The 26,744-nt window shown below is 41.3% G+C and overlaps 1 protein-coding gene across 1 annotated transcript; it reads right to left on the bottom strand.

Moving 5' to 3' along the window:
* Positions 1-1,761: 1,761 nt before the first annotated feature.
* On the bottom strand, positions 1,762-24,759 carry YPEL1 (yippee like 1). The gene is made up of 5 exons (XM_056329599.1): positions 24,372-24,759; positions 20,475-20,757; positions 8,787-8,830; positions 7,240-7,348; positions 1,762-6,257 (listed from the first exon to the last, which is right to left on the bottom strand). Exons 2-5 carry the CDS (start codon positions 20,589-20,591, stop codon positions 6,168-6,170), a joined length of 360 nt encoding a protein of 119 aa, XP_056185574.1. The 5' UTR covers positions 20,592-20,757; positions 24,372-24,759; the 3' UTR covers positions 1,762-6,167.
* Positions 24,760-26,744: the final 1,985 nt, after the last annotated feature.

Here is a 26,744-nt window from a genome sequence, read left to right as displayed (position 1 = left end):
ATGTTTGATTTCATATGTAGACCATCCCCATCCCTTTGTGAGATGAAATGATGGATTATTGAAGAGACACTGAATAAGCAGACACTGAATTACTTCATTCTCAGCCTCAGGCAGTCCAAACAGGTTGGTATTTGATGCACTGGTGGCCAATACTCAGTAACAGCTGAACATTCATCGAAACCAAATAAAAAGCAAACTCCCCCCAAAATCCTACGTAAGTCCTCACTACCCATTTCTTACTTGACTCTAAGTGTTCAAATGCAAACAGCTCATGTCTTGTGTCCGAAATCTGTGTACCCTACTGGTTTGTCACACTAAAAAGCATCAAATGATCTCAATGATTAATTTAGCCTACCTTGGAGTTAGAAGAATTTCCAGGAAACTTTCATTAACACTTTAGTATTGCCTAGCACACACCTACATTTTGTACTAGCAAGCAAGTCTGATGTGAAGCACTTCCTTGAAAATTGTTTATTTCACATGGTTTAATGCAATTAAGGATAATCCTGCACTTGCTACTATTCAGAACAGTAAACTAAATCACCAAAATAGTCCCTTGCTACAATTTGAAAAAATTTAAAGGGTATTTTTACTACCAGTAACAGAGAGGTTTTTGGGATTTGTTTAAACCAAGGTATTGGTTAAAGTCTTTCAAAATAATAGTGTGAAGTATCTCAAATATGAAGCCTTTCATAGTAAAGTCCCAGTTTACCTTTGCTCTTGTAATCACAACCATCAAGATCATATGACCATCTTAAAATTAATCTTCAGGAGAAAACATCACTTTGCTTGACCTAACAATTTACTAAGCCATCAGCGAATGCCATAGACTGGATTTTCAACTGAAAAGGACCTGGGGGTTACAGCGGATGCCAGGACTAACACGAGCCAAGTGCCCTCTCCCTGTAAAGAACAGCAAACCACGTATTGGGACTGCAGTAGGAAAGTAGCCAGCTTGCCACAGAAATCATCTCCCTCCTACTTAATCATCCCCTCTTACCCAAACTTGCGGTTTTGTGGAGATTTTCCACCGGCGAACCTGAGCGCCGCAGCCATGCCTGCTGCTCCAGAGGGCTGGTGATGTGCTGCCATCATCCCCAGGGAAAAGGGCGGATTTGAATGTTGGTGGGAGCCCTGCAGTTACACACACGGCAGGCTGTGCCTCCTGCAAACGTACAGGTGGAGCAAATCTGAGTCACTATGAAGCCCACTGGGACCTGGGCTCTTGGATGGAAAAGCCTGATCTTCATCCTCGTTACCGACTCACAGCAGGGACGGGAACTCCACTAGCACCTGAAAAGACCGTCAATCTGATTAGAGGAACTACGAAAGGTCCTCCCAGCCCAAGCTGAGGAATAACAGATGGAGTGCCTGTGCTCAGAGCGCTCCTCTGGACCACAGACAACCAAGGTAACGTGACGGAAAGCACACCCACACCTCCTGCAGCTTCTCTGCAAGGTTAACTTTGGGCTGTGCAGACTGACTCTTTGAAAGCACTTTGCAGAGGTTCCTATGATTGCCTCAAAACAGGCAAAAGCTCTGAAAGCAGCAACACAACTTTCTGTATTTTGGAAAGCTTAGTGAAAGGAAACCCCCAAATGTTTAGTGGCAGTCTTAAAACCACTTAAAAAACAGATTCAACCCACATTTAGAGGTTCTTAAGAGAAACTAACAGCACTGGCTTTTCTCTCTAGCCTTATCAGAGAATAAAGAACGGGAATTTAATTAGCAAGAAAAGACAGCACAAAACCAAGGAGAAACTCAACAAAACAATTGAAAGCTTTTATTGTGATACCTCAAGTAGATACAATATAGTGAAACAACAAATGATGTACAGTATTGCTAGGACAAAACAGCAACACAGCCATGTCACCTGTAAAAGAAAGCATTGTAAAGAGTTTAAGAAACAATGAGGCACAACTGCCATTTACGACTCATGCTTCACACCTTCAAACATCTGTAACAGTCCTTTTAAAAGAAACCTCTAAAGTGTCTGTTCCTTTTGCAGTAGGTGTTTATGCCGCAGGTTGGCTTAACATGAGTCTCAATGAAGTACAATAAAGTGTCCAAAAAGTTCAACAATAATTTGCCAGCTTCTTCCACCCATCGCCATTATCCAAGAATGGAGATGTCTGAAATTTGGTCTGTGAGACTGCAGGTCACTGCCGTTGCAATCTGACTGCTGAGATGAGCATGCAGAAAAAGCTCTACAGGCACGACTCAGAGGGAAGCGTAAGTCCACCAGGAACGGCACACGGCATTCTCGGTCTCTTGCACTAGCTTGATACACCAGTAAGAAACGACGGACGACCACCTGATTACGGGTGCAGTGACAACTCTTGGTCAGAACCTCAGAGGCCAGATCTGAATTCAAATCTATTTCCTCAACTGTATTTCCCCCTCTGCTCCCACAGACTGTGAACGCCTGCAAGCACACAAGGCATGCTGCCCGGGTCGGCCGTTATTACCAGGCCTTCCTCTAGTGGGAAATTAGGATGGAACGGTAACACACTTTGTTAATACAGTCCATCGTTGTACAGCTTACAATGAATGAGGAAAATTCATATTCTGGCCATTTTTACCGGCAGATGAAACTGAGATTACTAGACTGCTAAAAGCATACACAAGAGTGGTTAGGTTGATGTGTCAGCAATCCCTCACCAAATTCTGCAGCTTATTTCACAGCGAGTTTGCAACTGAACAGAACTTTTATAGATGGCAGCTTTGCCTTTTATTAATCAAAAAGGTACCTAGAGTGACCAGCCGAAGAATAACTCTTAGTGTTTGGAGGCAGACTCAGTCCTGGAACACAACTGTTACAGGCATTATTTTGGACCTAGACAGAGAATGTGTGGTCAGATTACTAAAATCACATCAAATTATGATTAATTACTTTAGGACAGGCGTGGCTTTAGAGGTTCAGAGGAAAAAAAAAAAAACCAACTTTCAATACATGTACATTTTTGCTAGCAAATTCCTATGCATCCCAATGAACATTTCTTCTAAGCCAGCTCATAGTCAGTTCATTTGGTCCAAGAAAGAGCCAGCAAGAAACAAAGGTTCACAAAAGCTTTTTGTTACAGTTTATAAAAAACAAAATACAAAATAAATGTTAAGACCAACAATAAAAATAACCAGTACAAGTAACAAAAGTGCTCAAGTTGGAGGGGAAGTAAACTTGCCCAGAGCAAACACATACAAACTTTAAATATAATCTTTAATATATTACAAAAATTGGTTAGAGGGAAAATGCTTTAGTAAAATTTTTTTTCAAGTAAGTTTATTTTTCTTTCAAATGACTGCTGGAAGGTTCAGTGACCAGACTGACCTCTTCACATTAGCCAGCAGCCATTGCTATCTGGATTCTACTTTCACCAAAACCAATAACAAGAACTCTCTACATCTTTACAAGGGGAGAAAATAAATCATTGATGCCGCCAAGCAACGCAGGAAGAAAATTCACATATTCCCTCAATAGAACAAGCCTCAAGAATTGTTACATGGCAGCATGAAATAGCAATTCTGCACTAGTTCTACTCTTTACTCCTTCTAAGCGTCCACTCTTAAAAGACCCAAAAGAATATTGCTGTGTTTGGTTCTCTTAAAAGCCATAAACATCACATATAGGTCATTAACTCTTTATGCCAGCGGTCTGAAGCTCTATGCACTAAGCACCTGATGAAGTCCCAACCTTTGGCATCAAAGTTAATTAAGGTTTTGGTGAAAATGTCCAGTTTGAAATATAAACAATGCACTGAAGAAAGAGGTTGACTTTCTAAATAAGAATCAGACTGTGTTACAGACAGCATTAACTTACTAGCAAGAGATAACCAAACCCCCAATTTTAGAGAGAAAAATCTTTAATACTTTACATATTTTCTTTAATTTCAACTCTCTACCAAAAAGCAGCCATTACTTTTGTCTTCGGTCCAGTGTACTGCTTCAGCAAGTCCGTAGCCAGGAAATAAGAAAAGCCCAAAGATACACAAACTTCACATACACGTGTTCAGAAGTATCAACATTGCAACTGGACTTTGCAGCCAACACAAAATTTTTGTTGACAGAAGTTTTAGTGCTGCCTTTGTTGGCAACACAGATTACAATGGAGGAGAACAAAATCCCAGGAATTCCAGGTCAAAAAAAAAAAAAAAAAAAAATCAAGTGACAGGCAGCACCGAAGCCCATCTTGCATCAACAACATTGCTAAAAAGGAGACTTTGAAGCCTGATGATATGAACATGAAGTAGTAATGTGTAAGCCAGGTCGGACACAACTGTACCACCTCAGGTCTTTGGACTGAAACCCAACAGCTTTAACTACTTCTCAAATTCTTACATTTTTAATTCATAGGTATAGATCACTACGACATCTTGAATGCAGTTTAGCCAGCCTGCATCAGAGAATGTACACATTGGCAAACTCTTCTCGCTCTTCCTCTCCACAAAGACACTGGAAAGCTGATTTTAAAGATTTGTATTGCCCCTACCCATTGGCATAATTTCTCATGTATGACAAAATTTCTAAAGTGCAGCAGAGTTCAGAAAGCCTATCAGAGATTCCCAAAAACGTAACAGCAGCAACAGCACCTATGGCTAATTTTGCAGGTGCCATATTAGAATTGTTATTGAGAGAAAATCACATTGTATTGCAAGGCTTCCGTATCTTTCAGTTTTAGTACTTATGTAGTGTTAAAGGTTTTTTTCCAAACATTTTGTCCTCAAGCATTAAAAGGATTAAAATATAAAAAGTCTTCAGAGACGGTTTAATTTGAAAATAAAGTTAGCAAATTTACGTAGAGTGTTTCTTTCACAGTTGCTCAGAATTTGCATGCACAGATACCAACAGCTAATATTGTGCATACACTTTCGAGAAGTTTCTCTCATTAACTCATTCCATTTAAGAAACAGTGCCAGAACAAAAGAGAAGGCGAGTTGCATATAGTTTTTTATTATAAAAAGGTATCTGGGGATGATTTAGCCAGCAAACCAAGAAACCCTCTCCCCCACCCCCAAGTTTTCAAAACTATCTTATTTAGTTTTACGAAAAACTGAGTCAAACTTCCCTGCCCTCTTATTACCCCTCCTTTTTCTACAGGTACTATATTAATTTTCATGTCATAGGCTCTGGCCGTTTCTCACAAAAATAAATAACTTTGTTCAAATGTAGAAGAAGCAGAATACTTCAACAAGTTTCCTTGATATCAACCTCTTTGTCCAGTGCATTAGGACTATACAGTTACATGGAACCAGCCATAAAACTTCACTGATGCACAAGTCCCTGTTACTGGCAAAGGTACAGTACCAAAACTTTTTTTTTTTTTAAATACACTGACTAATTTTTTTTTTTTCCAAAATAGAAGATGCATATATTTTTCTGCCTTTTTAATCTTGCAAGCTACAGTTTTATAAATTTCTTATCCAGCAAACTCCTTAGGGAATATGTTTGTCTTAAAGGAATTATTCTATAGCATTGTTGATTTAAAATCCTTCTAAGGTATTTCATTGAGATATCAAACCTCTAGCATAACCTTTCCTAACAACTTGAGACCTGCTAACTTCAGTCAGTGCAACTGAACTATTTTCTAAAGTGAGCACTGTACCTTTAACCAATTCACCTACAAGATGTACAAAGGTTGTGGTACACTCAAATTTAAGAAAGAAATTAATAACTACAATACTGCATCCTCTTCACTGCCAAACACATCAGAAATTGCTACATATAAAAAAGCACCCCATCCCATACATTCTTTCGGACTGCTCAGATATAGAACTTCTACAGGACTGGAGTGTAGGTGTTTAGGCAAGAAGCATGCACAGCAGAAGGTAGCATTAAAGGCATAGGTCAGAGAGAGATGCTAACCAGTAAAATCCGTTCTCAATTAGTGAACTGTTCCTCTAGTTTGAGAGTTTTTAGAAAAAGTTCATCCAAAATATTCCAAAACAACTGTTCACACAATAATACACGTACAAAAAGAGGGAACTTACACAAGGAGAAAAGGCAAACATGGCCTGAAATAGCCACTTACACTACACTACTCATTTGTGAGGTTTCAGAATTCAGTGATATTCTCAGGGCCACTCTAGCCAAGCTCTTCCTTTACTTTGCATTAGTCTTTGTAAAGCATGTTCCACAGAATATTGTCCAAACAGAAGGAAGAAGGTTATGATTCACTCCCAGCCATTGTCTTTTATCATGTGGGCAAGTTCAATGATAAATTTTCCTTCTTTGTATTTCTGACTGCTCTCAAATGCATGTTCCTGGAAAGAAGAAAAATCAAGACACTGAATTAAGCTGGGGAAATTTAAGTATCTTAATCATCAAACTTGCATTAAAAATACAAACCAGGAGACATCCCATTTAACATCCCGTATTGGTCACAAGGAATCAGGGGTGGGAGGGAGGGAGGAGAGGATTGGAAGAGGGTTGAAAAGGAAATAGGAGTAAACTTCGCATAAGCAGAATCAGCAGATTCACCACACAAGAGATCTTGCTTTAGAACTTTCCATGCTCTCTCACTGCGTAGGGAATTCTAATGCTTTTTTTAAGTGAGGGTTAGGAAATGGCACATCATGTGCGTTCAGTTTCCTCATTCGCAGAAGCAATGAAAAGAGGGAACAGGAACCTTTTCAAAAGCTTTCCTCTGCATTCATCATCAGAGGAAATGCATTCGGACAATTTCTTTTTAGAAGATCTGCAGTTACACTGAATCAATGAAAATCCTACATGCAATACCCAGAATTCTAACATTTTCAAAAGATCAAACTTGCAACACAGCTTCAAGTGTTACAGGTAACTGCACAGATAACTTTTCAAACAACAAAATCAAGTTCCCATTAGTTGTAAGCAGTGTAAATGTGCTCAGTACCATTTATCGTAATTCACACTTTTGCTATATGAACCAACCTTTGCAACCCAAGAAATTAAAGACCCACTTTGATGATTTCTTCCATCCAGCTTAGTGTATGTGGTCAGTAATCTTGCAAAAGGATATTACAGAAGTATTAATAGCTGTAATAGCAGCTATAGCTCATGCTTGTTTTGCAGTCCAGGATGAAGTTATTACCTACTACAGCATTCCAGCAGATGTAATGAAGCAAAACTGTATTACAGTCTGATATATATAGAAAGCACTGGAGCTAACTCCCTAAACTATCAGTTTAGGGGCCACTCAATGGCCCACTCAAATTATCTGTGCTTTAACATACAAACATTAATGGAAGACTTCAGTATATTGCTTACATATTTCCATCCAAGAGTGGTTTTACAATTTTCACAATAGATATCTGCTACAGCATGTAAACCTGTTAGAAGAACTCTCTCCTCTGCTGGACCACAGCCCACATTTACCCTGAAAAAAAAAAAAGGAGAATTTACATTAACTGCACAAGATTGTTGTTTTTTTTTTACTTGCACCCACCTTTTCTCCAGAGGACAACAAATACTTCAAAAAAAGTGCCTAACTCACTCAACGCTGTAAAAGTAACTTCCTCTGTTACAGTGAGCTGAAGGAGAGGAAGAAAAAAGGGGGTTGCATTTTCTGTTTTTCAAGTGGCTAGTCTGAACAGCAAACTGTTGGTGATGCCCACTTACTCCCAACAACAACGACTGGTTTAACTTTAAATAGTTTAACTTCAGAGAACAGAACACTGAGCAGTAACTGGACACCTCTACAGTTTCAGGCTTTTCTTCAAAAACAATTTAAGACCTCTGTAATGGAAGTCTGCACCAGCCAAACAGCACCAACAGCTGAATTTAGAACCAACTGCATAACAGCAGCAAGGAAAAAGCCTCATAAATATTTCTTTGCTCCAGATCAGCAGACTAAGCCATGATGAACAGAGAGCAATATCAAAACAAAACATCCCATGAAGTACTGCATCAAATTCATTTTTTCATGAATAAGGGTCTATGCAGAAAACATGAGGCAAGACTAAACCAAGTTTTTAGACTGTTATACAAGAGCAAAAATTTACCATTTTTGCTGTTGTATTACCAGATTCTTACTACTACAATTATACTAGAAGTCCCAAGTCACCACTGAACGACTACACATAAAATGAATTTCAAGGATCTGCAATCAAATCCTTTGCAGTTACAGTTCCATTATCCTGGTCTGAAATAGACTAAGGCACTTAACTGCATCTCTTTTTCCAAAATGCTGCAACAACAATAAACTGCTGAAAACTAAAGACAAAAATGCAGTCCTGCACATTAGAAACTTAAAATACATCTATTAGCAAATTCAAAGAGCCTTATATCATGAGTAAGACATGCTTAAAACTGCAAATATTAGGCCTGATAAAATCACTGCGACCTTTTGCCTCTAGCACATTCACAACATTCAAGGTCATTTAAGATGTACCAAGTGTACTGAAACATTAACCTGTACATGTATCTAACAATCACACTGGAAAATTCTTCTTGAGACTGACTACAGCAGAGTTGTCTAAAGCAAACAGTCACGCAATATATTTTGGCTTCTGGAATATCTCAAAATGGCAACTCTTACTCAAGATCGTTACCATTACATACACAAAAGGAATTTCACATTAATACCCTTCCCTAAACTTGCAGCTATTAGCAGAACTACTTAAAAATCCCCTGTGCTAAGGGATACTTTGAATCAGCTCAGTAGCTCGTTAATAACTATCACTGGTAAGTAAAGCCAACCTTAAAAAGAAGAGGGCAAAGTGCAGCTACATGGATTCCTACTGTTTTCCACTTATGAAGCGCACCGAAAAAGTTCATACTCTGTAGGTAGTATGCGTAACTGTAATAACACTTACACAGAATTAAAGAGGTAGGCTCGTCCCTGGCTTCCCTGGAAGGACTGCATAAAAAAAACAAAAAACAAAAAACAAAAACACACTTGTTAAAAAAACACAAAACCAAAAAAAATAGTTCCAGAAGGGTGTGTAAACATATAAACATAATACAAATATAAACTATTTCAGAGTAATTACTTTATACCAATTCTTTATAGGAAAGCCTGGTCCACAAAGTCTTCACCCACATTAGATTTTTAGCAATGGTTTTAAGTTGTTAAGTATTATTGTTCAAAACAAACATCTGTAATGCAAATGAGACATACTTTATTCCTACCCTTCTGCAAGATATCAATTCTCATTTTCCTAGACATCCTTCATGCTAATTAAAATAATCTGCTTTTAACTCAAAGGGAATCATTTCCATCTCCTCTGTTCTCTTCTGCTGCACGCAAAAGACGATTTATTTCAATTTCATTGCACCATTTGATGCAAGACCAGTGAAAGCCTGGACCAAGCATAAAACCAGAACACAGTATTCAGGAGATGCACCTGATTAGTTTATGAGCTCGGCTTTCCTTTAATAAAACAACTATGATCATCAAATGCCCAAGCACAGCCATACGCTTTCCAACCTCTTGTATTCCTGATAACAGACAAAAGATAACTGCTAGACTTTCTTGGCTGGATCTAGATTAATGGTTTAGTTCAGAGCAGGAGCAGTTTTGCAGCGAAGCCCCTGATCAGCCATGCTCCCTGGGGGATGGTTTGGCTTGCAGAGCAGTTTCAGTACCTCCAAACGACATGTCTGTTTGCTCCTCCCGCACCCAACCAAACCAGCAGCTCTTCTGCAAAAGGGGATGAAGACACAAAGGCTGGACCTGTGACCCGCCAGCCCTGAGCTACAAGCATCCTTGCAAAACATGTAAACAGACCAGATCCAGCCACAGGTAAAACATTCAAATATACATATAAGAGACATCACTGCTTTCATCTGTTGATTGGTTCCTTCTGTACTGAACTACTTGATACTTCAGACACAGCCATTTCCCATCCAAACAGGATCACACTGAAATGGTTTTCTTTTTTCCTCTCTTCCATACTGAATTCTGTTTTTTAAAAAAAATCCTAAACTGTCTTAATTTCTTTTTTTTTTTCAAGAATTTCCTTTCTCTAACCTACTTTCAAAGAAAATTAACAATTTTATCCATGCTGAAGAAAAAGTACAAAATTTTTTAAGAATCCTTGCAATTCTAGTATTGAAGATCAAAGACCACCTTTTCTGAAACCTACGTTAGATAAACATGCAAGTTTTTTGGAAAGAAAATCTCACACTGATTATTTTTGAACAGTTTCAGTAACATTAGGGATAGAACCACTGGCAGAACCTTTCTGCAATGGATTCTTCTTCTGACATGTATCTAGTTATTATAATCAGAAGTCACTTGACACCAAAATAGGTATTTTGCTAGTCTAATGGTTAGCAACATAACACCAATAACTGCTGCATCTTAATTACTTTCTCAGAACAGTTTGCAGGAAAAAAAAAAGGGGAAATGTATATAAATGAACACTTTTTAATCAACATTAACCAGATTATATACCACAACAGAGAATGTTAAAAGAAATCCGTGACTCTAGACTACTCTTAAGTAGCAATGGTGGCAGTAGAGTTATACACAGCCCTTAGCTAGTCATAACATCTCACTTTAAGATGAGAAGGTCTACTTAACAGTCCATAGAGTTAATATTATAGTATTATTTTAGCAAACATTTAAAAGAATTATTAAATGGAGCTTTTTATGGACAGAACATATTACTGCTCTCTACAACTACCTGACAGGAGGTTGTAGTGAGGTGGGGGTTGGTCTCTTCTCGCAATTAACGAGTGACAGGATGAGAGGAAACAGCCTCAAATTGCACCAAGGGAGGTTTAGGTTGGATATTTGGAAAAATTTCTTTACCAAAAGGGTTGTCAAGTGCTGGAACAGGCTGCCCAGGGAAGTGGTTGAGTCCCCATCCCTGGAGGTCTTTAAAAGATGTGGCGCTTAGGGACACGGTTTTGTGGTGGACTTGGCAGTGTTAGGTTTACAGTTGGACTCTATGATCTTAAAAGGTCTTTTCCAACCTAAATGATTCTATCTATAGCAAAGACAAAAGAAAAGGTGCTCTCTCCATTAGCCAGCACCGCAAGTCTTATTTTTCGCAAGGCAAGGCGAAGAAGATAGGCTGTGCAGTACAGTGAAAGCTAAAACTTCAGGCAGGATTGATGCTGAAAGGAGAGACTCAGCTTGGTACAGTCTGAACAGCTCTGCCAGAAAGTAATCCTTACACCTTCCTTCAAAAGAAACAAAGACCCCTCACCACTAGTTCGGTTCTCCTGAAACACTTAAAACATGCATCACAGCAGAACAGCACAGAGCCTACAGCCTGAGCTCCTATAGAATAAGCAGTGTTCCCTAACTTGGGGCCACTGTCTCACAACCAGTAATGAAGCAGACAATGCTTACTGCAGATGGAAACAACAACTATTCACGTACATACTCTCAAAAACTGCCCGTTAACAAATGAGTAACTAGCTTGAGTCAACTGCACATGGATTTAGAGACAACTACAGTTGTGCAAGCCCGAAAATTTAAGAAAAAGCAAAGTAAATACTTCAAAGGTCTTCTTATTCGTTAAAAAGTAAACTTAAACTAGAACATTTAGGTTCCATGTACCTGAAATTCAGAACAAGAAACTTCAAAGCCACGGTGACCCTTATTTTTGATTAAGCTACCGTAAATATTCTTGAAATTGCAGTCATTTCTTCTTGCTTTAAAAACTGCATGCTGTGAATTAGAATTTACAAATCCTTTTTCAAGCTGCACCAAGAAATACTCTCTCCTATTAATTATGTGCTAATTTCTCTATTTACATGTAATTCACAAGCCAATCACATACAAATTAATGGTGGTGGTGGTAGTGGTGGTGTTTGTCTGGTCCTACACCATCCCTTTTTAAATTACTTGTAAGCCACACTTGAAGTTCCCCAGCTATCTGGGAAAGAAAAAGACTCCAGAACAAAGCAACAGTCAGGAGACCTTTTGAACTACATTATGGCAATTATTTCTGCCAAGTTTATGTTTAGTCTTGACTTAATATCACCTAATAAAAGCTCTCCTTTGACCCCGCATTTCTCAAAATTAAGCAGAGGGCTGTAACAGAATGCCAGGAATAGCAGAAAAAGCAGCTCTTCCCTTTCTCTTGTTTCATAAGCTGAAAAAAAATTCTAGCCAAATGAAACACAAACCTTAGGTTGGTAAGTACTGCTTCAGATGTTCTTTCTTCCTGATGCATTTTTAAAGATTATTTTTCTTTTCTCGCTTTTTTGTCCTCAATATGCTGTACTCTCCTGGGTTTTTCTCCCCTCAGAAATGGCCATCTTCATTACCTTCTGATTTGGGGGATTATTAGGGTAGAGTGGAGAGAGAAGCAACACAAAACAGAACCTTTTCCTGTTCTGGAAAGACTGTTCACAAACATCTCACGCAAAAAGCTCCTCCATTCCCACCTTCTCTAGCTTCCCGTTAGCAGAGTTTGGCTGATTCATTTGATACTATCCTTCTTATCTACACACACGTTTAGAGGCTAAATATTATGTTTTTACATGCCATGGAAGAATTGTTCCTTTGCCCAGCTGTGAGGAGTGAGTTCCTCCATGTCTACATCACTCACAGATAACTTGACAGCAGCCTGTAGCAACTTGTGTTACTGCACTAGGGAATACAGAACCTGGGGCTAGGCAACTCAGGACTTTCCTTTAAGATCAGTGTCCAACCTCAACATCAGTGTGTCATCAACGGTCTGCAATCCATCCATGCAGAACTCTTGTACATTGACTGAAGTAAAAGCACAAGATACCAATTTTTAAATTCCTGTGACTTAATTTTTCTTATTAATTTCCTAACTTGTCAGAGCTTGGCAGTCACAGTTTCTTATTCACATGAATAGCTCAGGAGATCATTATTTTTTTCTTTTTTTCAAAAAAAACCCCCGCTATTCAAACACAAAAAGGTATAGACCTGTCACATATGCATCCTCTGGACCACACAATATTGAGTAACATGAAGGGCTCTATCTACTAACAAGTATAAGAAAGGTTTGTTATCAGAGCTTTACTTCCTGATGCATCCTATTACTAGAAATGGAAACAGGACAACTCCTTTCAGCACTTGAACTGCTTGCTAAGCTTGCAACTCAGCTATAAAGAGTATTTTGCATAACCAGGAAAAAAAATACTAAAAAAACATTTGTTTTTACCAGCACACAGTTTCTCACACTCTACACTGTATGATTCAGTTATACTGATATGAATTTTAAGAGACTGACAGTTTAAACGCCTTGTGTGTCAACTCCTCAAAGGAAATTAAAGAGAAGAAAACATTTTAAATGGCAGTGTCAAGGACTAACAGGCATAACTGTTCAAACCAGTCTCCAGAGAAGTTGCTCTTCTACAGAATAAACATCACCTATGCAAACACAAACTTTTACTTTGCATGATTTGTTCAGCACTTCCAAGGTTGCTAGCACCATACATGAATCATAACTAAACCACAACATTCTATTAAAACTGGGTCTTAAATATGTGTCTCACCCAGTAGAGAAGAATTAGAAGATAGTGGTGTGACCAACTGTCATCAATAATGACTCACATCAACCAGGATTTTTTACTTAGCAGCTGGGCAATTTATCAGTTCAACTAATATTCGCAGTTAAAACAAAGCCTGCTTTCAGTCTCATTTTCTATGGTCCTCTATTACTAACACTGCATTGGTTTACGAGTTAACTTTTTCCCCACAAAATCCACATCTCTGACTAGCCATCCATTCCTACAGGAAGATCTAAAAGATCCATAACTTCTTGTTTCAGGAACTATACTAAGGTCAACTGCAAGAACAGTTTGGTATTGTGATCTTTTCAAGTCATCTGACAGAGCCCTGTCATCAATACGTTTTGTAGTAAAGAAACTTGATCAACTTTTCACTCATACAGTAGTACATGCCTGCAGAATTTGATACGATCTATGCTTCTAAATTAAACCCATCATTACCTCTTAACACCAGGATTAGCTGTTTTACCCAGGAGAAAAGGAAGTATCAGTTAAGCAAAACTTGTATTTACTGCCCCAAGGCATACCTAAGGGCATGGGTGGGGGAAGGGAAGCTACTAAAAAGGTTATGTAATTAATTATTCCCCACAGACGGAATTAGATTGCATGGCTGGAGATCATGCTCCACAGAAAACATCCAGAGAAACTGCCATCTTAGCATGTATTAAAGGTATGGCTGGCATTATCATAAGCAAGTCAGAATGGCATTAACAGTAACTTCCTTAAGCACAGCAAGTTATTCATAACATGGGAAAAAAAATTTAAACAATGGAATTGGAAGTAGTCCAGAAGTGTTTTTTAGTTTCATTTTCTTGAGTCTCCTTTCATTTGCTAGAGTTCACTTTACAAGCTAAGATAAATCAACCTAAATTAATATTCTCAACAAACGTGCAATTCAAAGAAATACTACCGAGTAAGTCAGAAAACAGTATTCTTAAGGTAAACCAGAAACATGTAACAGTGCCCTGATGTCTGCAATTATCTTCTTAGCAGGATACAGCAGAGGCTGTAAGGATGGCTTGTCTTCAAGATTTGCAAAGTAAATTCAGAAAACTGAATTCAACATAAGCTAAAGCTTAAAAAATTTATCAGGGGAAAAACCCATTTGTTCCGTTTGAGATTTCTCTCAGATCCAAAATTCTCGATACTGCAGACAACCAGAGATAACACTGCCCAGCTGCTTCCTAGGCAAGTTCTAGATGACTCCATGAGAGGTATTTAGATTATTATTTTTAAAGTGCATTTTCATTAAATTATTTACTGATTTTAATAAAGCAAGTTATAAAGTTCAATATGTAGAGAATAACCTTAAAAAATTCCACCCCAAAACCTGCATGCCTGCAGTTTGGAAAATGGTATTGCCCAAAGTGAAGACACCGTCAGGCAGAACAAGTTACCCGAGTTACACATGGCATCTAGAACGTACTTTAGAAATAATGATGTCAAAACACCTGTAGAGTAGAACACTTCCCTTGCACACTTCCCAGCTCCTTTAAGTCTTCCAATCTATTCTTGGATGTTTTACAAAGATTGCTATTCTTCCAAAAACTACATTCTTCCCCTGAGAGGAAAAAAACCACCTGAACCCAAAATACTAGAAACCTCTTAGAAAAGAAATTTACCACCAAAATAATTATGAAATTAGGCCCATTCTTAACTTTTTCAGCAGGGCACAAAAATGGCCTTTGAGCATACAACAGGCCCAGCTATCTTTCCAAGTACTCCTTGTATCATAAGCAAAGGGGGATTACCAACTCGAATCAAGCTAAGAACAGCGTATTTACTTAAAGGCAATAAACCCTTAAAACAATTCCTCTTGAACTCACAGTTAAACAGTGGAGGCCCAAAACAGCGATTGCTAAACAAGGCTAAACATTTTTTGGCATCTATTTAAGCTGAAGACTTTTCCTTCTCATCATTAATATAACAGCAGACAGACTGATGCCGTGTGGAACTGAATTTAACCACCAAGATTGTTCTTTTGCCCATAAGGTGCAAGGATTTCCCAGCAAAGTCAATGATGCTGACGTATATATACCTTTATGCAGAACTTGTTCTTGAAAACATTGACACATCTAGTCCTGTCTGTGACTTCATATGACTCTTCCCCTCTCTGGTCAGATATGCTTTGCAATGAATGAAACAAAAGAAAGTGACAGTATTTACACTGGCATCTATACAAAGGAATCCAGATTATCTTCCATCCCCAGCATTAACGCACATTGTAAAACAATTCAACAGTCTTTCAAGCAGGTCAACCTTGAGTAACAAAGTCTTCTCCTCTGCAATACATCCACTAGGTACCAAGATTTCTATTAGGTATTTGTATTTTTTTGTAATTTGTTGGACCATGCTTGAAGTTCTAAACAATTATTGGAACTTAATGAGACTAAGCCATTCTCAAGTGCTGTGGAACTTAACGCCCTTCAAGCAGGATTTGCCTCCTATAAATTTAATCCTGCTCGTAATCACTGCACGTTCTCTACCATTTACAAAAAAATCAGAAGCTCTTCCAGTTAAGCCTTTCACAAAACTTACTTTAGCATCATTTCAAGAGCAGCACGCACTGAACATTCTGCACAGGCCCTGCAAGTGGCAACCTCACCTGGACTTCAAAGTCTGGTAGAAGTCTTCCCTCAAAACTTAATTAGGTCAATTTTTTAAATTGTTGGGATTTTTTTATATTAACACATACCGTTTGGTTGCTTTTTACGTGCTCTTTGAGCATTTTAAACCCAACAAGTGTCTCCTATAGCATCACCTTTTGCCTTACTCGTTATTAAGGCCTGTGGTCGCTTGCTGATACTGGTTACTTCTCTGCCATGCCTGTAGTCGTAGAAGGATACAATTCTAAAAAAATCCATTTGCTTCTTTAAAGAAACAAAAATGCTGCAGCTTTTTCTCCTGTCCTCTGAACATCCCCCAGTGTAGCAAAGACTGGTGAACTCCCTCTAATAGTAATTGTGAAAAACAACAAAAAAAAAAGTTTAACATTCACTTTGAAGCCCTCACCAAAGAAATAGAAAATCCAGCACTTGCAGACTTGCCAACAATGCAAATCAGTAGCGTCTAAGACGCACCTAACACCACCTCAAAATTATGCTTATTTCAGTTAAGTCATCTACTTCTTTTGTTTGTTACTTCTTTCAAGTATCCTTCAAATCAGTGTTTTCCCAAAGATGACTGGAGTTATGAATTATAGCAGCTGCTCATACATGCGTGCACATGTTCAGCTGTACAGTTTGTCAACACCTCCACTGCTGATGGCCTCCTGGTTTGGGACTCCTGTTCTCAACCAGCCTTCTTCCCATTCCTCCTCCTTCCCCAGGTTCCCCCCTAGACAGACAGAACACAGGGTTTTAGGGTGAAAATATCTAGAAGCGCATGCCCTAGTCACTAACCATCAAGTTGACTTCAACACCAGGCAACATGTTGAGTCCTTTCATAGCTGCAGAGAAAAACTAAACCTAACAATAATTTCACTTGTGCACGTAACACATTTGTACAGTTTTTTTAGTCTGCATTCTTATTTCTAAGCTGTTGCCAAGACTCTTGGTTGCCACTTGAGCACAAGCAAGGGCACAAGAGGAAAAAAAAACCAAAAAAAACAAACAAACACCAACCCAGCTTCATGATTAATTCTAAGGCAAAAAAGAGATCCTACTGCTCAAGCAGAAGAGAAATAAAATGAAAAGGTGATCAGTGTATACTGCCATCCTTGTCAGACAATTGGAATCAACAGTGCTCAAAAGCAGAGCTGTAAATCTGTACTGAAGTCTGATATTCAGGACCAGAATCAAAGGGATGACTGGCAGAAATAGGCCGTGCTCTTTGCTTCTCCATGACAGACCAACATTTAAGAAAACCACTACTCATTTCAGAGCGTAGCTTTGTCTTCCCACCTTGAAGTCAGAATTATTAAGTGTCAGGTATAACAAATGCTTATACTTCAGAGCACATTAGAAAGCTAGTTGTAGCTGCTTTAAATTAAGTGTTCCATGTATTTTGGTTTTTCCCTAACCACACAAAGCAAGTCACCATGCACACAAGAAATGCGGGGGCAGGGGGGTGACACCCAAACGAAGCAGTTAACAGCTAGGTATCAGATACTGTTTGCCTTATAAATATCTGCTGAAGACTATTTGTGGCACGAGGGTTCTGGAATGAGACTGTACAGTAAGCATTTGGAAAGAATGAGACAATCTGTAACCGAAAATTGTATTTAGTAAGTGTTACACAGAGCTTTAGCTTTTAACTAAGCCCTCGAAGTAACACAGGGGGGTGGAAAAAAAAATCAGGTTGAACTGTCCAGTTCTCTGCTCCATCAATAAATCCAGAACAGCACAGGAACGGCACTGTTCTCAGTTAACTTTAGATTGTATAGAATCAACTTGCTACACGCTTCAAGTTATTTTAAGTATTTTTTTTTTCTGCAGCTGGGTAGTTATAGTAACTAAGATTCTAGATACTGTTAGTATAAATAAAAAAATCTCTCATGAACCTAAGTTCATAGCACATAATGTGCATCAATGAAAACACTTTAGGAGACCTTCAGAAAAAAAAAAAAAGATTCATACAAAAAAAATGAGGTATCCTCATCTGTTAGTCCTTTTACAGTTCTAAGGTATGCCTACACACATTGTCTAGGATATTTATTTGGGTTTTATTTTCCAGGTTAACCTGTGTTCTCAGGTAACAGAAATAAAGTCTTATTTCCTCCCACTACTTCCCCTGCCACCCCCAGGACAGCGCTACTTATTTTTAATGATCCAAGTGTAACTGCAAAGCAGTAGCTAGATATTTCCATTAGAACTTCTCCAATATTGGAATATATGCAAGTTAGGCTTAAGGCAGGTGGGGTTTTAAAAGCTATGTTCCAAATACAAGTACAATAGATGAGAAATGTTCTTTTTATTTTACAAACATACAAAAAAAGATACACCTCACATTTAAATGTGATTCTCATTATTACACAGATTTAGACAATAAAATACGGTCAAATAATCTTAAATTGACAGAATACGGATCAGCTGCCAAAAAAGCATATGGTCAATGAGCAAGTACAGCAACTTTTGTAAAAGTCTTCACTGAAAATTATGATAGCCAAACGTAAAGCAGAATCTGTATCTAACACCCTTCCCAACACCAACAACACAGAATATTTGTATTTACTAGATAAGATTTTTTGAAGTTCTCCACATTCTTTGAATTAAAAATGTGATTTTTTTTAATGTTTGAAATTATTTGTGAAGCTGTAATAAGAACACATGGTTTGCTTAAGAACATGCTCAAAATACTCTGCTGACCAAAACTCTCAAGACTGTGGAGAACAGCTGGCTCATGTGGCAACTGTGGCAGTTTAGTTGACATGCAAAAAAAAATTTCTAATTCCATGAAATGAAGACCTTCCTATTAAGTAGGTGTGCTTGGATTGCATTTTCTCAATTAATTTAGACATCTCAAGAGACATAGCTAGCCGAGTTTCATTCCTCCTGTAGGCACCTACAACCTGATGTTCAGGGAAGATTAACCCCTCCCACTAGTTTTTGGCCCAGAGCATGTAGTGAATAATGAACCTACAATTGCTTACAATTTGACTCCAGCATTGCTCAAAAGACACCTTATACTCAAATTCTGAAATCAGCCTGGAAACAGATGAAATTCAAATGCATTTGTATTACTATTTGAACAGTTCTCCTGACCTTACAATGAAATAAGATCGATCACTATAGAGAAAGTGAAGAACTTTTATCAGGTTAACACAAGTGAAACAAGTCCTCCCTCTTGAACTTCTTCACATTGTTTAATGTAAGTAGCTAGTGCACTGTTTTACATCTGATGCATCACATTTGCAGTTCCATGCCTCAATACACGTGCTAAGTTGAGGGAAAGAATTGTTTAGCAGAAGAGGCTACAGGCAGAGCAGAAGCAAGCATGCAATAAGCAACACTGCCAAGAACCATCACCAATTTTACCATTTGACTCAAAGTTGTTTTGATATCTGAACAAAGATCAAAAGAATTATTAACACAAGAAAAACTGTATGGGAAAACCCCATTACTTCCTGATAACCCCCTCAGGGATAAGCAAGCAGGTACACTTTCTCCTTACCCAAAAAACACATCAATTCAGAAGGAGCAGCACTCTTAATGCCTCCACCCCCCCATCTCTTCAGCAGTCAAGAGCAGCATCACCTTAGTGCTGCTGATCACACAGGCAGGAGCAACAGATAAAGTTAGTTATAAAGGGTTTGCCACTAAAATTTTTATTTGAATATAAATTATATATATGAATATAAATTTAAAATAGTTTTATAGCAAGCAATTTGTATTAAGAGGTTTGAAAAGCAACTGAAGCATTTTCTGCAGGACACCATTAAGAGCAAATTCATCAGGAGCTTATTTGAAGCAGAATGAACCAGACTGTCAAGTATTTATCCCAAACTTCAAGTTTTCCTATGTATTTCACACATCACAAATCTTAGTTTCTTCCAGTAACAAGGAGGACAGGCCTAGCCTGTTTCAGGGATCCACCCATCCTCTAACCTTAAGTTTAGACAGCCCAACCATTCTGAACATCTCTGGCTAATCACATTCCTTAGGAACCAGCATACAGCAGAAGTAAATGTGTTTACAGATTGCATAACAGAAGTGGAACATTCTGGAAACAGCCAGGTTTGTGACTTTCACTCAAATAGTCAAAAATAATCTGGTTATGGTTATTCCAGATAAAGAATCATTTCCCCACCCAGAGATCCACGTTTTCTTCTGACAGTTTTTCTTAGCAGACTTTTGACAGCTCACAAGTAGTACCTACCTGACAGTCGACAGAGCTCGTTAGTATGGGGAACATATTAGATCAGTCTTTGTCACATTGAAAAGTTTCCAGAATATACCCAGTCCTCAGTACACAACACATGACCCAAGAGTGAACCCAAGGAAGACACTTTGAAGTATGCATCAATTTGCATCCCTCATCTACTGGGCGCAGCGATACAGTGATAACTGTTGTTCTTTGGTTAAGAAATAATTCATGAGGTCTCTAAACAAACCACTTGCCTTGGAGATCAATTCATCATGGTTGGCTAGATGGGCTCTGCAGTGGATACAGCTGTAGGTTCGGTGACAGTTTGGCAGGTAAGCCTGGAACGTTTTTGATTTTGTCATTTTTACCATCTCTGCTGGTGGCTCCTCACTCAGCTCAGGGCTGGCACTTGAAGAATTACAACTTTGCTGAACTCGCTGACAAAAGAAACACTGGAATATGCAAGCAAAAGCCGTTGTTGTTCTGGAGTGTGTGTGGCACTTTCCACACAAGTGACAGAAGAGAAACAGTCACAACCTGTAGGTGAAAAGAGCAGAACAATTAACAGCTTACAGCAAGGCCAGAATAAACTTGTTGTTTTCAACAACTCTAGACATAAAGCAAAGTGTTATTTGGAACAAACGTCTGGCTGCACTACAGGCCCCTTCTTTCTATGAAGCTGCCCAACTTAAGTTCCATTCAACACAGCAACAAGCAGTTCTGTTCCATTAGTGGCTCTACTCCATCACACTTCTAATGGAGAAATTCAAACAGTTCTCCGCAAAACACAAGCTTGCTACGATATACCAGGTATACTCTTAAAACATCCATGCAGAAAATTGCAGCAGAAAGGCAGGGGGTTAGAGAAAGTTAACTGTCTCTGAAGTTCCGCTCAGCAGTTCCAATACAGTAAGTAACAAAGCATCTTGGAAAACACTTGCTATGTCCAACAATAAACATACAACAGGTAACTGCACTTGGGCATTCAGCAAAATCACATCTGGCTTTAAGTGAAATACCAAGAAAGATGCTGCCACCCTACTCAGGGATCCACGTCTCCTCCTCTTTCAAACTCAGTATTGTATCTTTAGGCAAAGGCGGTTTTGTCTAGTGTTCTGAACAAAGCTAGATACCTCCTCACCCCAGCAGAATAGCCTTAATGGATGCTACCAAAAAATCACAGTCAGAAAATAAAAGCTAAATTCAACACAGAATACCCAATTGCATTTGTAATCCTCAGAGTGCCTTTAACAGACATCAAATGCACAGAGAAGGACAAGCCTTCCTGCTACACTGGAAAACAAGGCTTTTTTAGAGTTTGCCTGAAAATTACAGGTTCTAAATATTCATAAGAACACTTACTGATTTGTCAAAGGCCATCAATTACCACGCTATGTGCATTAAGCTAACTAGCGATCCAAACATGAACACAGCTGATGACATAAGTGACTGTGCAATCAGGTGACAGAGTAGGTCAATAGCACAAACAGAAATGAGAGCAAAGAAAAAGAATTTACAGTATCTTGATCCAGCTATTAAAATGAACTTGTAAAACACACAGTTGTAAACTGTGTGCAGGGCAGCAGTCAGCCACTCTTCTAGCAGTAGGATACTAGTAATACAAATAGAGCAGATAACGAAAGCCACGTAAATTAAAGATTGTTCGTAAGAAGCAGTCACTGTGCTTCAAAAGAAATCTTGAGAAAACGATCTGTATAGCAGGCCTGGCACAAGAGACAACCACAGCAAGATTTAAAGGGGTTTGTTGTTTTTTTTAATCTTAAGCTTATAATAGCAGCAGGAGAACAGACTCAGGAAGTTCTTCAGTAGTTCTTTACACAAAGAATTGCACAGGCAGAGATAAGCCACAAACAAGACATGTACCAGAACATATGCAATCCAAAAAAATACAGCAACAATGGGAACAAGTTGCCATCCAAAGCATGTATCTACACATCAGAATGATTTAAGTCACTGAAAAGAAAATAATCTGATAAAGGATACATTAATGTCTGAAATATTAACCCAGTTAGTATGAAGAGCAGAACTTAATACAGTCATTTAAACAAATATAATTAAATTATCTTGGGACAATAGGTATATAATAATTGCAAAGGGAAGAATGATTACAATGTTTGGAGAACACAGCTTGCTTTTGTAGAACAGCTAGATACGAAGCCACATTTATCAGAGGTAATGGACTATAGGACAAAGACAACACAAGAAATACAATCCTGGAAGTTAAACATGAGGTTCCCTTTGAATTCCCTGCTTCAACTCTTAATGTTAGAAAGATACAGATCCTATTTATGTCTACAGAACTCGAAACAAAAATCCAGGGTTTCAGAATGAAAGGCACCACAAGCAAACACGTTTTGACTTTGGATTAGACCCTTTCAATCCGTAACTGAAACACGACTTCAATGTTTGTATAAGTTTGTTCAGCAAGTTGAACAGAAAAATATTCTTCTTCAAGGTATTCCTAGCAGCTCTTTTAATTCACACTTCCAAAGGCAATCTGGACTCTTTCGGACTGAGTATTACTGATTGGACTGAATGAAACTACCGAAATTAAAGGACTGTCATTCTTTTGACAGCTGTATTTGATATTGCTCTCTTCCAAAAGAGGGCAACCCGAAGTGTTTTATATACACTCTTAAGAATGACAGGACTTGTTGCTTTGTGACGTTAACGACAAGCCTCAAACCCCGAGCCATTTCTTAGCTTGCTCTAGTAATGGTGAATGCATACAGCCTGGCTTCACTCTGATAGGCGCAGCAGCAGGTTCCATGGCTGCCGTTCCTCACGCTGTGCAAAGTGGCGCACAGACCTGAGGCAACTACCCCGCCACATGCTCAGCCAAGAGCACGGGCTGCGCCGCCGCCATGCACACGGCGGCCCGGTGTGCCGGAGTTCTGAGCAACCTGGCAGACACTGCAGGGTTCAGAGCAAAGCCCGGCGTGCGGGCGGCCGTGCAGACCCTGCCAGGGTGACCTGGATCTGCCCCACCAGCCCCGGGCCAGGAGGTACCCCCGGGAGGACCGAGCGCCCCCCGACCGGGACGCCCAAGGCGCCCCGCGGCGGGTCGGCAGCGCACACCGTCCCGGCCCGCGGAGGGGGGGACACTCGGCTACGGCGCCCGCCCCGCCGCCCGCACTCGTGACGTCACCGGGGCGGGGCGCCCGACGGCCAATGGGTGGGGAGCGGCCCCGCCCCGCGCGGCTCCCGGATGTGTAAACAAACACCCCGATAAGCGTGGCGGGGGGGCGGCCGCGGGACCCGCTCCGCCGGGGCAGCTGCCGGCCGCGCAGCGGCAGGGCGGGGGGGCTTCCCTGTCTGCAGGGGGATCTTCACGCCGCTGCTCGCAGCCGCACACGAGCGTATAGAGAAATAAGGCGTATAAGGAACTCGCCCTCCGCCGCTCCTGCCGGGCTTGGAAAAAAGGGGCGACACCAGAAGCTTAAGAGTCCTTGCCTGGCTCCACAGAGCCGGCCAGAGCCTACGCACCCGCTCCCAGGAAAGCTGCAACGTGATTACTCCAGCAGGAAAACCCTCACAAAGTTAAAGATCGAGACGCAGAAGCCCCATTTTCACGTCAGACACCGAGAAATAAGACGCGAGGAGAGTTACCGGCGGAGCCCCGGCGTCCCTGCCGGGAGGGAGCAGCCGCTCCGCGCCCGCCGGAGCCCTTCCTCTCCCCCGCCCGAGCGCACAGCTGCCGCGGCGGGTGACGCCGCCGCCGTCCCTCTCCCGCTGGCAGCGACCCCCGCCGGGCACGGCCGTGCCACCCCGGGGCCCCTCGCAGGGCGGTGAGAGCCCACCGCACGCCGGCTCGCCAGGCTCAGCCTCGCCCCCCCTCAATTATGTAAACCATCCCCACCCGCCCCGTAACGAGCCGGCTACAGGCAGGCAGCGCTGCCGTCATTTCCAGGCGCTATAAATAGCGCCCGAGCCCTCCTCCCGCCAGCAAAGTTGCTTCGGCGGCCCCCCGCCCCGCGCGCACAGGAAACCGCGGACCCCGGCCGGGGCGGGGGGCACACGGGGCTGCGCAGCCGCCCCGCCGTCCCTACCCCCCCCCCCCCCCCCGCCAAAAAAATGAAGAACCCAGCCAAAGGCTGAGGGGCCGGCTTCCCGCACGCCCCGGTACTCACCGCTGCGCCCTGCCGGCTCCGCTCCCCAGCCTGGACTCCGAGCAGCAGCGCGCCCCCGGGCCGCCTCCCCTCAGGGGCACGGGCAGGCGGGGCGGCGGGACCCCCGGCGCTCAGGCGATGGCCGGCGAGGGCTCAGCACCGGGCCCTCAACGAAAAACAAAGGAGGGGGCGGGGGATGGCGTGGCTTCCCTCGCCTGGAAGGTGCCTTCTCGGCGGTGGCCGGGGGTCATAGGCGGGGGCTGGGCGCGCGTGTGCTGCCCTGCGGGCCGAGGGGCGGCCGGGGCATCCTGCCGCTGCGCTCCCGCCGCCGCCGCCTTTGTTTTGCTTTCCCCCGGTCCGGGGCTGCTGCGGCCGTTAAACCCGCTCCCACCGCCGCCGGCAGCCAATCACCGCGCGCGCGCGCGCGCCCTCGCGCCCGCCCCGCCCCCTGGGGGCGGGAGAAGGGAGCGGCGGCAACCGCTGCGGGGGGCGCGCGCGAACTGGGGGCGCGCGGCGCTCCGCCCCGCCCCTCGGCTTTGTGGAGACGTGGGATGGGAGGGGGCGACTCGGGGGCGGGGCGAACGGCCGGGTTGGCTCCGCCCATCCCCCGTCGCTCCGCCCCCGCAGGCCGTGGCGCGCGCAGCGGGGCGGGCGGGCACGTGGTCCCGGGCGCGTGCGGCGAGCGCCCCCCGTCCCAGCCCTCCCGCCTCCAGCGCGCGGCGGTACGAGGTGGCAAGAGGAGCCGGCGCGCGCGTGGGTTCGTCGCCTGCCTGGCCCCCGCTGAGGTGCGGCGGGGCCGGCCGCAGCAGCCCAGCCGAGAGCTGAGGAGACAAGCTGTACGGGACGGGGGTAATAGAACAAACACAAGGTAGATTCTCAGCCGAAGCAGCTAGCTCGGCTACGGTTTCATCCCGAGGTGTTTTCAGAGCTGTTTTCATGTGAAGACACTCGAATAAGCCATGTAGGTTTTCAGACTTTTTTCTTCTCACCAGAGAGCATTTATCTTCCACGTGTCTGCTGAAGGTAGGTAAAACCCTGGAAAATGACATGGGTCCGTAATTGAGTTCTGTAGGAAAACCATAATAAAAAAAAGTCCAGTTGGAGATTGGAAGATAAGTAGGTTTGGTCAGAGCAGTTGTTTCCAGAAAGGGAGTTTTGGGAAGTGCTTCATTGCTTATAAAGAAAAAAATACAGGTTTTAAGGTATAAAAGAACAACTTTGAAGATTAAGGAAACCAAAATACAACTCACAAGTAGTTTCCAAAGCTTCTAAGGTCTGTTGGCAATGATCATGTTTTCCTGAAAAAAAGTAAATAGAAGCAAGCCCCTAGATTATTTTGGCTGTAGTCTTTCCATTTCCACAGGCAAAGAGTATAAAGATACAAACTGACGAAGCTGTCCTTCATCCTTTGTACCCCGAGGCAGAGCTCTTTTGTCATGCTACATAAATGCAGCATCAATAAAATCTTTGCCTCCTTTTCTTGTCAGTACTGACATCTTTTTTTCCCCAAATCTTTATCATGTGTTGTTTTTTTTCCCCAGGGGGCCTTGGAACTTTACAGAATATTAGAGAAATAGAATCCATTACAATTCAGCTAGTGGCTATAATTGAGAAACCATATGCTAGTTGATTTTATTCTTACTATCCATTTTTTAATATAATTCACATAATTTATACATTTTCTGTCATATGCTTCTTCCTTCCTAATGGCAAATTAATGGCCATTCTTGAAGAGTTATCCAAAAAAAGTCATGCTTGCACAATAAAGAAGAAGTATGTTTTGGGGAAACAGCAGGAAACAAACATCTGTGAGAGTATTTCCAGTAATTTATTTTTTTTTTTTGCAATTTTCCCATCATCTCTAGCTCCAGTGCTGGTAGCTGCAGTCTTGTAAAAAGGAGAAAGGTGATAATCCTTTTGACTTACTTAGCTACACTTCAGGTTGCTCCCAAGTGGACTTGGCAGTGCTAGGTTAACAGTTGGACTCTAATCTTAGATTTTTTTTCCAACCCAAAGGATTCTAGGATTCTATGAAATCAAGCTTCCTAATCCAGTTCCTACAGATGAGTTAGATAAGACGTATGACAAAGACCTATAACATGATAATAATTGGAATGGGGAAAGAGGCAAGGATATAGCATAGTTCAGCACAACAGAGAAATTACATTAAATTTGATGCAGTGCAGAAAGTACGTAAATCTTGAGATGCTTCTTGAAAAACAGTTCCAGCCTGTTAAAAGTTAAAAATATCCCATAAAGAGCTTTTACAAATATTTAACAATCTGTTTCTATTACTTCTTTTCGAGGGGCCTGTTACTACTCTCCTTTAACAAGACAGACCTCTTAGTCTGTTCTTCTCTAAGCAAGATACCTGACTAGATGCACGGCTGTTGT

This window comes from Falco biarmicus, chromosome 1 (genome assembly GCF_023638135.1).
Source record: "Falco biarmicus isolate bFalBia1 chromosome 1, bFalBia1.pri, whole genome shotgun sequence".
Classification (NCBI taxonomy): Eukaryota; Metazoa; Chordata; class Aves; order Falconiformes; family Falconidae; genus Falco; species Falco biarmicus.
Note: the sequence above shows the minus strand (reverse complement) of the source record. Positions and strands in the feature narration are given on the sequence as shown.